General features: G+C 42.9%; 1 protein-coding gene across 2 annotated transcripts in view; it reads left to right on the top strand.

Annotated features, from left to right (window-relative positions):
• Positions 1 to 1,625: 1,625 nt before the first annotated feature.
• Positions 1,626 to 14,973, top strand: part of WDTC1 (WD and tetratricopeptide repeats 1) — a 30,633-nt gene continuing 17,285 nt past the window's right edge. The window contains exons 1-6 of one of the 2 annotated variants that reach the window (XM_070950183.1): positions 1,626 to 1,888; positions 7,203 to 7,351; positions 8,680 to 8,763; positions 10,476 to 10,522; positions 12,726 to 12,837; positions 13,534 to 13,721. In XM_070950183.1, coding sequence (XP_070806284.1) covers positions 7,223 to 7,351; positions 8,680 to 8,763; positions 10,476 to 10,522; positions 12,726 to 12,837; positions 13,534 to 13,721 — 560 coding nt within the window. In that variant the 5' untranslated portion in view covers positions 1,626 to 1,888; positions 7,203 to 7,222. Of the gene's footprint in view, positions 1,889 to 2,883; positions 2,903 to 7,202; positions 7,352 to 8,679; positions 8,764 to 10,475; positions 10,523 to 12,725; positions 12,838 to 13,533; positions 13,722 to 14,973 lie in introns of those variants that run through there. The other variant, XM_070950184.1, reaches the window with a different exon arrangement.

The raw sequence follows: 14,973 nt of genomic DNA, 5'->3' as shown, positions 1-14,973 counted from the left end.
GTTGCTTTGTCTTTAAAACATGTTTCTCCATTTCTCAACCAGGGAAACATAATATTCTGCCTTTTTAATATTTCCTAAAATATTTCATTCTTCCAGGAAAGGGGTGGGTGCTAACTTCCTACAGTGTGAACAGGGATTTGTTCAGAAAACAGTGATCCAGTGTGCTATGTTGAAAAACTCAGTTTTTGCAGCAGTCTTTTTTTTACTACCGGTTCTGTGGGCGTGGCTTGGTGGGCATGGCAGGGAAAGGATATTGCAAAATCTCCATTCCCACCTCACTCCAGGGGAAGGATACTGCAAAATGCCCATTTCCTCCCCACTCCAGGGGGAAGGATATTGCAAAATCTCCATTCCCACGCCACTCCAGGGGAAGGATATTGCAAAATCTCAATTCCCACCCCACTCTGAGACAGCCAGAGGTGGTATTTGCTGGTTCTCCAGAACCTGTCAGAACTTGCTGAATAGCACCCCTGCTTTGCAGGATTATTAACTCCCTCTCCAGCCTGGTTTAATCTGAGAATGATGTGGTAGAAATCCCATATATGTTTGCCCAGTCAGGTACGCTTAACTAGGCATTTGCTTGGATCATGTGGGCAAAGGTTCCTATATCTTAAGGGTGTAATTTTACATACTTCTAAAACAACCGCTTCTCTGAAACATGTCTTTGTATCCTCTTCCTTGGCAATATTCCATTTAAAAAAATCACTGTCTGAAACTTTGTAATTCTTTGTGCATGGATATTAGGAAATAATTTCCCAGGAAGCACCTTATACAACTTAAGTCTTAAGGGACTCCCCCACCGCCACAAAAACGGTGGTAGTATGCTGCTGCTAACTTCCTCCCTTCCTAACCTCCAACTGTAATACTTCTTTCTCTAGTTCAGTATTTCTTAAAAGTGTGATACAAGGACATCTGGGGATCTCCCAAAATCTTAGGAGGTCCACAAAATCAAAATTATCTGCCAGATATCGAAGACATTGGAATTATTATTTTTATTTCTTAAAACAAGTGTTATTATTTTACTAACTTTTAAAAATTATGTGAATATTTACAATAATGGTTCTTCCTTTTTACATGGTTCAATCAGTATTCTATGCAGGCATCAGTTTCCATTTTTAATACAGTAAACATCGATAAATATAACCCATACAAATGAAGTTCTTCTGGGGCCCTCCAAAATTTTTAAAAGTACGGAGGGGTCCCGTCGGGCTCAAAAAGTTCAAGAAAACACGTCTCTAATTTGCCTTAGGAGAGACCACGGCCCCTTTGGAAAACTTCAAGTCCCAGCATCCCCTCCACCCGTAATAACCCCGCCCCCTTGTGTTCCCTGTGTCGTCTCCTTCTTTTCTCTTACTCTAACTGCGCAGATTGGCCCGGGCCGCCCGCCAATTGGCGAGTTCCCTTTGGCCAGAATAACTGTCACTCCTTTCCTTCGGGCCAATCAGACGCGGAAGAGTTAAAAGAGGGTGGGCTTTGCTTATTCCCGGAGCGTGTCTGCGCCGCTCGCGCGGCGGAAGGGCCGGCGTTGAGATCGAGAGGGCTGGTGGCGCAGTTAGCGTCGCGCAGGCGCACTGCCGGGCGCAACGGTGGAGAAAGGGGAGGGAGGGAGAAGAGGAGGAGGGGGAGGCGGCGTTGGGGGCTTTGCTGAGCCCGAGACAGCTGGAAAGGATAAACAGAGGCGGGGGCCGCCGAGGTCTCAGGTCCCAGCCGGGCCGGGCGGTGCTACGCAGCCTGGCGAGCGGCTCAAGCGGCCTTCCAGCCACTCTCTCACCTCCTGGAGGGGCCCCTGCCCTGGCACAGGGGTCAGGCCGCCCCCCTGCATGGAAGTTCGGGGGCTTCGTCCACTGGCTGCTGCGGCTGCTGAGCCTGCCTTGAGGAGGCCTGACAGGTAACCCGGACGGAGCTCTCCTTCCCCGTCCTCCGCCCGCCTTAAAAGAACCAACCTCCCTCCCTCCCTCCCCACCCCGGGAGCCTTTCCCCTGCCTGGACTACAACGCCCATCAGCCACGGCCGAGGGGAGTTGGGGGGGGCGTGAGGGTCTTTCTGCAGGTGGGGAGCGATGGGGGTGATTGGAGGAGGAAGAGGAGGAGGAGCCTTCCTCCAGAGGCGTCCATTCTTATCACCCCCCCACCCCACCCTGATTTTTTTTGACCCACCTACCATCTCTTGAAACCTCCCCCCCCCCAAAAAAAAAACCACCCTGCCCCTTTTCCTTTTGGTGTGGCTCTTCCCAGCAGATTCCAAAGGGATCTGCTGGGAAGAGCTGGGAATCTGTCCTCTCCCCCCCCCCCCCAAAAAAAACTTGCCACTGCTCCCCCCCCAACCACCCACCCCACTCCAAGAGAGGAAGGATCTGGTGTGTGTGGGGGGGTGGGATACACACCTGTTTTCCTCTTGCCAAAGCTTTTGGGAAATGTCTTCACGTCCATTCCGGGGGTGGGGGGTGAGTGCATCCAGTTTGCCCCCTTTCGCCAGCCTGGCACTAACTCTCCAGAGTTTTGGGGATGGGTGTCACCTGCCCAGAGCGGGCAGGATGGATCTTCCAAAGAGATGCTGTCAGGATTCCCAGGTACTACTTGAGTGTGTGAAGCATCTTTGGAGAACCCAAAACTTCCTCCCGCTCGGCACAAACTTCTGGCAGAGACTTTTTGTGCTTTAAATTGCACTCTGCGGGGTGGAAAGTGAGAAGTAGAGTCAGATCATTGAAGGCACCACACAGCTCTCCCTCCGGCCACTTCTCTGGTTTCTCAAGACCTCTTACTTTTCCTCTCTTGAAAGAGCTTTTTTTTTTCCCTAGCCTGCCTTGCTGGCTGTTGTTGTAGGTTTCTGGTGGTGGGCTCAGGCTTTGGGCTGAAGGAGTTGCGGTGGAGTGAAAATAACAACAAACTGAACTATCCCCTGAGTATGTGCACAAGCTGTTGCTTGCTTCCTATTGCTCCTACTGTACCAGGATTCCTTTGCAGGGATCTGTCAAGTTTCTTTCCATGCTGCAGTTTTTCTTTCCTGCTTTACACTAATGAGAGTCAAAATTCTTCGTAAAAGCAGTGGCTGGGTTGAGATTGCCTGGAATTAATTATGGTTTGTTAAATTGGGGGTATGACTACTAATTGTGGCTTGGTGTTGCATAGGAATCGGGCCCTTGGAAAACCCTGATTTATTGTTTGAATGATTAATGTCCTTTCTTAGCCTATTAGTTTTCAGCGGCTTATAATTTCTATCAATGATCATACTAAGGATCTTGCTATGGGAAGGTGATTTTTTGTTTGCATGACATACTTGAACATAAATTAATAACGACTGGGTTAAGACGTTAATTTTTATGTGGTTCAGGGTGTTGTATGAATACAGTTTGTATCATCCTGGGTCTTGCTAGTATATTAGTAGCTTTGGAAGGATTTTATTCTTTATTTTTTCCAAGTGTTGGCTTCATAAATTCTTAAATAGCTTCACTTGTTGCAGTTTCTCAGTAACATAAACTCTTGGCTATTTTGCTGAGATAAACGTTCATGTTGTTGCACTGTTCTAATTTAGATTTTGTATTGTTTTCATTTTTAAATTAATATGTCCATGCATTTTGGGTTTATTTTGCCTTGGTGCCATGTTAAGCATGTGCACATATCCAAAACAGACTATTGTATTTTTTAATTCACATACATTCATGTATCCTGTATTTTAAAATAGAGTTGCTATTAATTTTTACTAGAAACCTAAATATTCACTTTCAAATCTAGTCCAGCCTGAATTTACAATGGCTATCACATGCTATGTTGTTTTATTTGGGGTATAGAATCTTGTGTGCCCTAAGTAATTACTTTAATCATTTCTGGTCTGCATGTGTGATCTCATCCAATTGTGACTTGCTCAACAAACTATGACTCAACCTATGTGTGTCCATTTTATACGAATCCTTAAACTTTCTTTTGGATCTCCTTAAGGTACAAATTTTTATATATATATATATATATATATATATATATTCCTAAATTATGTGTTGGGTGTTACATTTCTGTAGTTTTGTTTTCTGTTCTTGATACTTTTTGTTAAGATTTAACAAACATTTCCATGTTTAAAAATGAATTTCTTTCAAAAGAAAGACATTTCTTTCTCCCTAATAAAACCCAAGCCCCATGTCTAATCCAACAGTGTTGTTTATCAGAAATATAAGAGCTGGTATCTGATATCTATAATGGGAAAATTGAATCGAAAATCTTTTAGTATATCATGAGGTCTACCATGGGTTTCCATGATAGGCTTTCTGAACTCAGATCACAATATTGACTTTTTTTTTTTTTTTAATTTGATTTATATGCCGCCCTTCTCCGAAGACTCAGGGCGGCTTACAATGTGCTCAGCAATAGCCTTCATCCTTTTTGTATATTTATACAAAGTCAGCTTGTTGCCCCCACAAACTGGGTCCTCATTTCACCTACCTTAGAAAGGATGGAAGGCTGAGTCAACCTTGAGCCTTGGCGAGATTCGAACCCTGCAGTAATTGCAGGCAGCTGGTCTTAAGCAGCTTAATAACAGGGTGCTTTAAACCCTTGTACTACCAAGGCTCTTAAGAACCAAGTTTTCATTTGTTGCTCTAAAAAGTAGATGCCCCAACCTAATTTTTCTCTATTGCAATAGCAACTTTTAGCATTCATAGCTTTACATTGTACTTAAAATATGAAGGGAAATTTTAAAAATGATTCCTCCAAGTAATTGTCATTAGAAAATCATTTTTCAGAATGATTGTAATTAGTACTTTTGGTCATTGCTCCTTCTGGGAGCAAATTATATTAATGATTGCATCTTTCTTCATCCTCCAAAACTGTACAATTCAGTTCCCAGAATTCTGAGCAACAGGCACGCTGGTTCTGAATTCTGGGAAATTAAGTTACATATCTGAAAGATGACTTTGTCAGGCAAGGCTATGGAAACAGATAACTAAATTTAGTAGTCCTACAGAATTGTTTTCTAATCCATCACAGAATGCTTCTGTACTTGAGCTTACATATGTAAAATATTAAATTGCTTATATACTATTAGAGAATTTACTTGTAGTTACTTTCCAAACTTTTGTGGCATCCTCTAAAGCCAGATGTACTATCTTTTTTGGATTGAGAGCTGCATAGGCTCTTTGAATGATATGTAAGAAAGAAGGTGCATTATTTAAAAAAAAGGAGCAGAACCAGAATCAAAATTAAATTTCATTGAAGGTATATTTATTTTAATCAATTCCACATTAAATAATACGATTACTGCCATATACGTCAATAGCAACACTATTCAATTTAAATATAATTTAGAGAACAGCATTTCATTGTACACTTTTTTACCAGTACAGGTAATAGCAATAGCACTTAGACTTATATATCGCTTTACAGTGCTTTGCAGCCCTTTCTAAGCTGTTTACAGAGTCAGCCTATTGCCCCCAATAATCTGGGTCCTCATTTTACCCATCTTGAAAGGATAGAAGGCTGAGTCAACCTTGAGCCTGGTGAGATTTGAACTGCCAAATTGCAGGCAGCTGGCAGGCGGCAGAAATAGCCTGCAGTACTGCACTTTAACCACTGCACCACCACGGCTCAGTGATCCTCAATAAATCCTCAACTTATGACCACAGTTGGGACAAAAAAGTTTATGGCTAAGCAAAGCGATTGTTAATTGAGACATGTTTGATTTTATGACCCGTTTCCCACTAACGTTATTAAGCAAATCACTGCAGTTGTCAAGTGGGTCACACAGTCATTAAGCAAATCCAGGTTCCTTCCCCCATTGATTTTGCTTGTTTGGAAGCCATCTAGGAAGGTCACAAATGGCGATCAGATGACCCAGGACACTGCAGCCCTCCCAAATACATGGCAGTTGTCAAGCACCCAAATTTTGATTAATTGACCAGGGATGCTGCAATGTTTGTGAGGATTGGTGATAAATTACTTCTTAAAGTACTGTTGTAACTTCAAACAGGTCATTAAATGAATGGTTTTAAGTCAAGAACCGCCAGTATAGCCCGGCTGACTGAAAGCACTGTGAGGATAAAATACAATTATCCTGCCTTTAAGTTCTTTTGTGGCTGGTTAGAATACCAACACCCCAATCAGCTCCTGATCACCAATATTCAACCCATAATTACTATAATCTCACCATGGAAGTCATGAGTGGAACATGGGCCGAGGTGGCGCAGTGGTTAAAGTGCAGTACTGCAGCTACTTCAGCTGTCTGCTAGTTCAGCAGAGCAGCAGATCAAATCTCACCGGCTCAAGGTTGACTCAGCCTTCCATCCTTCCGAGGTGGGTAAAATGAGGACCCAGATTGTTGGGGGCAATATGCTATTTAGTGTACGGTCGATTGTTGCAAGCCACCCAGAGTCCTCGGAGAGTGGGCGGCATAGAAATATGATTAATAAAATAATAATAATAATAATAATAATAATAATAATAATAATAATAATAATAATAATAATAATACATAAGCCTTACCCTCTTCATCTTCCAAAATGTAGCTCTCTTTCCAATTTCATCACTGTAGTTGTTAGAGGAAGCTTCCATCTTTAATATTTCAGAAGTCTTCAAATATTTCATCAAGTCTGCTGTGCTATGGCAGGACCGAGTGATGTTCTTTGATATCAGTAATGTTTTGGGGAGCAGCTTTGCAATTGGCTAAAACCTAACCTGAGTTTTCTCGGCTGTCTGTGTTAACCATTGATGTTGAAGATGTCAGGATTTCATACATTCCGTTGACATTCTGCATTGTTGTGCTATTTCTAAACATTGAAAAAAAGTTTTATTTTTGAATGCAACTTATGTGGAAAAAACAATTGTGACTACAAAGTTGTTTATACTGTACACATAACTGTCATATGCTTTTTATTATATATGGTTTCTGTGATCACCATATAAGCTGTTTATCTTGAAAATTGGTGGATGTCTTAAAATGAGATCTTGTGTCATCAGTTAAAAGTTCTGAAAGCTATTGGGGAGGGGGAGAGTATTTTAATTTTCACTGAGAACTATATCTAAGAATTTAGACCAAGGCTCCATCTATGGAGAGGGATATATGTACATAACTTTAGAAATCAAATGACTGAGGGAAATATTTGAAAACCTCATATTAAAATTTCCTTTTGTCGGCTAGAACAGCTCCATAATTTTATGTATAAATAATTTCAAAGCTTTCTCCTCTCTCTCTCTCCTCCCCCTCTTCTCTCCAAATTACAGGTAATTTCAATGCCTTCTCAATGGACATGAACTCTGCTGGAATGCTTGGATTCACAGCAAGACCATCACTAACTTGCTTTCGTAGGCCCTATTGTGAAAAGATGGCAAAAGCAAATATTATTGGAGACCTCATTAGCAGGCAGCTCAAGGTACTTCTTGTCTTAAAGAGTCATTAACAGCATTTTGCTAGAGGGTGAGCTGAAGTGGAGGAGGAAAGCTTTTAGAGAGGCCATCTTGGGGACTGATTTTCTTGTTGCTCCTGTCTGTTTGTTTGTCTTCTTCGTCAGAGACTGCTTTGTGTCTTTGCCAGAAGTCATGCCCAAGATGAATGGAACAAGCTGCTGAGCCTTATTCATCCTTTTCTCATTCTTTGCATCAAAGAGTAGTGAGCAGTTAGCAAGAGACCCTTTCTATTGATCCTAGGTGCTCTCTTCTGCTGTCATACATTCAGATTATTCCCCCTGCTTTTGTCATGAGACTTGACAAACTGTGGTTACTGCTTATTGTGCGATCTAATTATCAAGCTCGTTAAACACCGACTGGGTGACATTTCTATGAGATGTTTCCTAAGGTGGTTAGAAAACTATGTTATTCATCTATCTTCATCAGAATGCAAAAGACATCAAGTGTTGTTTCCCATTGTTTAGTCTTAAGGTCCATAATATCTTATGAAAAGATAGAGATAGATGGATAAAATAGATGAAAATGAAGAGAGAGAAGGGATTTGCAGATGTCACAGAATTGGAGGGATAACTAATGCTCTGGAAGATGGAAATGAAATGTCTATGGAGATTCTCAGTCATCCAGGTCATGGTTGTCCCTAAGGTGCTTTTTCAAAAGGCAACTGGAGTTTTTCTTTGTTTTTGCTTGAAGACATTTCATTTCTCATCTAAGAAACTTCTTCAGTTCTGAATGAATGGTGGAGAATGGAAGGATTTATATCCCTTACAGTCATCTGGTCATTAGCACTCTTTCTGAGAGTTGTTGAGGCCATTTGGAGGTTTATCTGTGCCCTCAGGGTCACCTGAATAAATGAGAGCAGATTCTGCAATTTCACTTGTTAACAAGCTGAAAATCAATATATGTCAGTATGTAAGAACAGATATTTTTAGATGCAATTTAAAGCTACATTCATAGAAGTCTGGTTCCCAAATCAAAGTCAGCCAGAGTCTTTTGGAGTGGGTGACCATAATAATTGTTGTGGGGAAATCTATCTCCACAATATGTTCTGTATTGATTAATCTCATTTTGAATATTTCATCCGGTTCTGACTACTGCATTTCAGGAAAAATCTAGTCAGTAGACTAGATCAGGGAAGGGCAAGTTAGATGGACCTGGATATTATTATTATTATTTTTGCATGAGTATTTGGAGATTAGAGGTATCTCCTTCATGGTGTCTTACGCTGAAGAATTATGGTTGGATGTAGAATGTTCTTAAGGCCTCTCCATTAATTGTATTTATCTGTTGTTTATAGGAAAAGGGTGCCCTCAGTTTTGAGCGACACTATCATGTTACCGACCCATTCATTCAGCGTCTGGGCTTGGAAGCGGAGCTGCAAGTAAGTGGAGGACGGTCATGGTAGCAAAAATCATATTTTTTTTTAATTTGTAAAGCATTTCCTAGTTTATTGAAGGTTAATTATTCCTAAACTGTTTACCTTATTTCCCCTAATTTTTTTCTAAATTTAACAGATTGAAAAGATAATACCGTGTTTCCCCGAAAATAAAACCCTGTCGTATATTTTTTTGAACCCTGAAATAAGTACTCGGCCTTATTGCCATGAGCTCAAAAGAGTGATTGGGCTTATTATCAGGGGATGTCTTATTTTGGGGGAAACAGGGTAGGAAAACTTTAATTTGCTAATCCCCAGCCCCTCAAATTTTTTTCTTAAGGAGCAGCTTGCCAAACTTCAGTGTGACTGTTGTTAGACCTGAGATTGTTATGGGGAAATAACTCTGTTATTGCCATGGCTAGGCCCATTCTTTATTGGGGCCAAGTTTACATGTGCCAGCAACATTGCCCAGTTTGGTCTGTGGTGAATCCCTCCATCAGAAAGAATAGAAGCAATTTCAAAATAGAATTGGAACAAGCAGGATCAGGATGCAATATTTTCACCTTTTGATATTGATAAGTCAATATGAAAAATATCCTCCCCAAAGGGAAAAAAATAACAAGGAAAAATCATTTCAATGGGACAGGAGTAATCATTGTCTAATTTATTTTAAATTATCCCTCTCTTTTGTTGAGATATTGTGATAACCTGGTGGCAACTGGGTGTCCTTATAATCTGTGGGAGTGAGAATGATGGGAGCGTCAATCTGTATTTAGACATTATTAGGTTGGAAAGACTTCCATAGCTAACCAGATTCTATTATAGGTAACCCTGTGTAGGAGTAAAATTGCAAGTAGTTCTTGATTTACAACCACAATTGAGCCCAAAATTTCTGTTGCTAACAAGACAGTTGCTAAGTGAGTTTTGCTCCATTTTGTGACCTTTCCTGCCACAGTTAAGTGAATTACTGCAGTTAAGTTAGTAATGCCGATCATTGGCTTCCCTATTGACTTTGCTTTGTCAGAAGGTCACAAAAGATGAAGCGCATGATCCTGGAACATTGCAACTGTCATAAGTACATGCCAGTTGCCAAGCATCTGAATTTTGATCACGTGACCATGGGGATGCCGCAGCGGTCGTAAGTGTGAAAAGCGGTCATAAATCAATTTTGCAGCGCTGTTGTAACATTGAATGGTAACTAAACAAAAGGTTGTAAGTCAAGGATTACCTGTATGCCTTTTTTTTCTAAATTAATCGTGCTTTAGTGTTATATTTAAGATAAGTTGAGAGTTAAAGTTTCATGCTGTTTGGAGTACTATTCCAAAAATGGTCTTGTAAATATTAAGGATGTTGTTTGTTGATCATACAATTAAAAAATGGCATTGAATAATCCATGAGGTGCTCTAGAATTCATCACTTTTCTCTTTACCTCTCAGTGTAAGGCGAGATCATTTTCCATTGCCCATACATTAACTCATATTACTTCAATAATATGATATAGGAAGATTTGTTCAAAAGATACACACATAGGCTTGGATACATTAGGATTAGCAGTGGAAGCAAAATGGAACACCATTCAATGATCAGAAGAAGCTCTGAAAAGCTTAAAACAGCAAGAAAAATGGGACATGTCAGAATATGGTAGATTTTCCTTTATCCCTTTGAGTGAGTAATCTGAAATTGGTAAAGCTCTGACATTGGTGGTTGTTTTTTTTTAGGGTCATGCTGGCTGTGTCAACTGCCTTGAATGGAATGAAAAGGGAAAGTAAGTATGTCTCTGAAAATAGATTTGTCTCCAAAGCTAGGAGATGGGCCTGGGGATTGCTGGATCACCTTCGTTTGTTTCTGTTGCTCCCCTCTGGGAGGAGCTTTAGAAGTATTTCTAGGAGGACGACCAGATTCTGTAACCGCTTTGTTCCCTAGGCCATCCGTCTGGTAAACTCGCAAGATTCATTTCTCTCGCCACGTACATGTATTATATCCGAATTAGACTGTGTTGTTTCTCTGTGTCATATAATATATGTGGGTATATGCACAATTTGGTATTTATTTATTTATTTTGTCATGTTTATGTCGTGCATATTGGAGGTGGTGGCCCTTTGTATGCAACGAAATTTCAATTTCATGTATGTCGATTAGTGTACATTCAAAGTGACAGCAAGGGTAGTCTAAGTTCGGTGTCTGCAATCCGCGGCTCCGGAGCCACATGCGTCTCTTTCGTCCCCCTGCTGTGGCTCCCTATTGATTGAACCCACCACTGGCTGGCCCCGCCCCTCGCTCTCCCCTTCCAGTCACTCCTCTCCTGGCCTGAGAGAGAGACAGAGAGAGAGAGATACCTGTTTCCCACAGAAAACACCGGGAGCCACAAAACCTGGGTGGGCGTGGCTGGGGGGGAAGTGAGTGACATTGAGTTGGCCACACCCACCCAGGTTTTGTGGCTCCCGGTGTTTTCTTTTCTGTGGGAAATGGGTCCAAATGGCTCTTTGAGTGTTTAAGGTTGCAGACCCCTGGTCTAAGCCTAAGTCTGACCTTGAAAGACCATTCTTAAATTTGACTTCATCCAGTGTTGTGTTCGAGCATTTAGGAAGAGTGACACACAGTAAGGCGGAACCTATTTTAAGTATCTCATACAATAACCACATGTGTCAAGGATTACATAATATAATTCAGAGAGACTTTGCTGAAGGTTGAAGAAAGGTTTTGCATGAAGAATGCAGAGCCTATGGGTTCTGGCAAGAGTAGGAAGGCTCCTATGCTTCATTCAGGCTTTAATCTGAATATGAAAGTATCCTTAAGAAAGAGTAGGCACTTTCAATGAATGCCTATAGAAAACCTCTGTAGCCCAGGGGAGAATTTCTAATTGTATTTCCTGGAGGTGTATAATGTTCATTTACCCGCCTTGTTAATAGATTCCTGGTGAACTAAGTTGCAAATATAATTGACAGCTGCTCCTTGAGAGTTCTTTGCTGTGCTCTGAAACCCCCATTGGCTCTAGATCAGTGGTCCCCAACATTTACGGCTTGTTGCCCAGCTGGGGGAGAGGGAGAGGGAACCGGGGCATGTGAGCAGTATGCGAGTTGAGCTGCATGCACACATGCATGTCGGCCCTCCTCGTGTGGCCCAATTCCTAATAGGCTGGGGCCTGTGGACCCTTGCTCTAAATCTGTGATGGTGAACCTATGGCATACGTGCCACAGCTGGCACACAGAGCCCTCTCTGGGCAGGCGAGCTGTTGCCCAGCTCAGCTCCACTGCGCAGGTATGCACATGCGCGACTCCCACCGGCCAGCTGATTTTCAAGATGCACGGGGGATGCATGCGGGAGATGTGCGTGCATGCATGGGGTCATACATGTATGCACAGGTGGCGGGGGGTGCAGTGTGCCCCCCCAAGGCCGTTTTTGGGCCCAGGAGTCTGCAGGTAGGCCTGCTAGGCCAAAAATGGGCGGAGGGTTTGCATGTACATGCGTGGGGGGCAGGGGGAGTGGGGAGTCATGCGTGCATGCATGGGGGGGTGTATGCATTGCATTATGGGTGCCGGCACGCGTGCATGCACCTACTTCCGGCACACAACGAGAAAAAGGATAGCCATCGCTGATCTAGATCTTTGTTTCTCAACCTTAGTCCTTTTAAAGTATGTATCCCAATGCTGGCTGGGGCGGGGTTGGGCAATTGTGGCTCTTTTACAACCTGTGGACTTCAACTCCCAGAATTCCTGAGACAGCTGTCTCAGGAATTCTGGGAGTTGAAGTCCACAGGTTGTAAAAGAGCCACAATTGCCCACCCCTGGGCTGGGGTATCATGGCTCAGGTTGGGAAACATTGTTCTATGAGAGATGAGCATCTCTATGAGATTGTCTTTAAGAGATTGACATGACTTGACTTTACGAGATCTCGGCGAATGAATGCAGAAAGACATGAGTTTGTAGCAATGGTTTGCTAATATGCTTTTGTGCCTCTTGACTTTTCAGCTTGTTGGCCTCTGGCTCTGATGACCAGCACACCATTGTGTGGGATCCTCTGCACCATAAGAAACTCCTTTCCATGCACACGGGGCATACAGCAAACATATTTTCTGTCAAGGTAGGTGGATTTGGAAGAAGGTGGTAAAACACTAAGAACAGGTAGTCCTCGACTTACAACAGTTCATTTAGTTGACTGTTTGAAGTTGTTGTTAGTTGCGAAGTCGTGTCCGACCCATCACGACCCCATGGACAACTTTCCTCCAGGCCTTCCTGTCTTCTACCATCCCCCGGAGACCATTTGAAGTTACAACGGCACTAAAAAAAAGTGACTTATGGCCATTTTTCACAGTTAACAACCGTTGCAGCATCCCCATAGCCATGTGATCAAAATTCGGATGTTTGGCAACTGACTCGTGATGGTTGCAGCGTCCCAGAGTCATGTGATCGCCTTTTGTGACTTCCTGACCAGCAAAGTCAATGGGGGAGTCACATTCACTTAACAAGCGTGAGGCTACTTAACAACTGCCATGACTCGCTTAACAACTGTTGCAAAAAAAGATCGTAAAATGGGGCAAAATTCAGTTAACAACTGTCTCGCTTAAAAACAGAAAGGTTGGACTCAGTTGGGGGTCTTAAACTGAGGACCACCTGTAGCCATGTCAAGATTAAATGTTGAGGTTAGGATGAGTAGGTACTTGACTACAAAGCCAATAATCTCTGGCTGTTAAGTGACATGTTCCTCCAAAGATGTCTTTTTATCCATCAGTGGGGAAGCCCTTCTTGCCATGAAAGATATCATGCTTATTTTCCACAGTTCTTGCCGCATGCGGAGGACCGGATACTTATTACTGGGGCCGCTGATTCCAAAGTGCACGTCCACGACTTGACTGTCAAAGAAACAACCCACATGTTTGGGGATCACAAAAACAGAGTCAAGCGAATTGCCACAGCTCCGATGTGGCCCAACACCTTCTGGAGTGCGGCAGAAGACGGGCTAATCAGGTACAATTTGTCTGATGTTGTGGGGGAACACAGGGTCAACCCTGAGGTTGGCTGGCTGAAGCCATCTTGGAGGCTTCAGGGTTGCCACACAATGATGGGGGGGGAATAGTTAGATGGGGTTTTGTAGCCAAAACAATAAAGTTTTCCTGTGAGAACCAAGGACATTCTCACAAGTGGCTGGCCAGAGGAGGAGCAACCAACCGGCCAGCACCTGGATTGGATAGCGTGACCAGTGATTTGGGGGGGAAAGGGAAAACTTTTAATTAGATGAAAGCCGCAGGAAACCTCAGAGTCGGTTTTCACCAGTTTGTTCCAATATGATGTATCCAATAAACTGCTCTTTGAGGAGCTCGAGTGCCTTGGAGTTTGTTTTCTATGGGTGCATTATTTGGAACCAGGAGTGGGTTCTACTTACCTTTACTACCAGTTCGCAACGGGACTGCGCTTCTGCACATGCGCAGATCGCCGATGACGACATCCTGGGCGGTGGGCGGGGCCTCCTGCCGGTTTTACTATCGGTTCTTGCGAACCGGTCTGAACCAGGGGCACCTACCACTGCTTGGAACGCTGACACATAGCTTAGGGTTCCGCTCTGTTTAATTACTGTGTGTTGCAGAAATGTTATGGCCAAACCAATAAATTGTACCGCTAGGGCTTAAAACCAGGACTCTGCAATAAAGTGACCCTCTAAAACTGCCCCCCCCCAACCTTTTGGCACCAGGGATCGGTTCCATGGAGAAAGTTTTTTCTGCGGACCGGAGGGGGATGTGATTTCGTGTGCTGCCTGCATCCCAGGGATGGGGCTTTGCTTGTTTGCATGGCACAGTTGATGGCATGATATGAACCGATGCCGGTCCACAGACTGGGAGCTGGGGACCCTTGCTCTAAAATGGAGGTCTCCAACCGTGGCAATTTTAAGCCTGGAAGACTTCAACTCCCAGAATTCCCCAGCCAGCTTTGCTCTAAAACGGAGGTCTCCAACCTTGACAACTTTAAGCCTGGAGGACTTCAACTCCCAGAATTCAACTCCCAGCCAAGCTGGCTGGGGAATTCTAGGAGTTGAAATCCTCCAGGCTTAAAGTTGCCAAGGTTGGAGACCCCTGCTCTAAAACATGATTTAATTGAATTTAGAATTGAGCAATACACTAATACATTGCTTACTTTTAATAAATAATTTTATAATTACTTAGCTCACTTTTTCATGGTGGGGTCAAAATTGTGGTGCTTCTGCTTGCTTCTGATTTCTGAAGGC

This window comes from Pituophis catenifer, unplaced genomic scaffold, assembly GCF_029215685.1.
Source record: "Pituophis catenifer annectens isolate HBS135680 unplaced genomic scaffold, rPitCat1.0.hap2 SCAF_9, whole genome shotgun sequence".
NCBI lineage: Eukaryota > Metazoa > Chordata > Lepidosauria > Squamata > Colubridae > Pituophis > Pituophis catenifer.
Note: the sequence above shows the minus strand (reverse complement) of the source record. Positions and strands in the feature narration are given on the sequence as shown.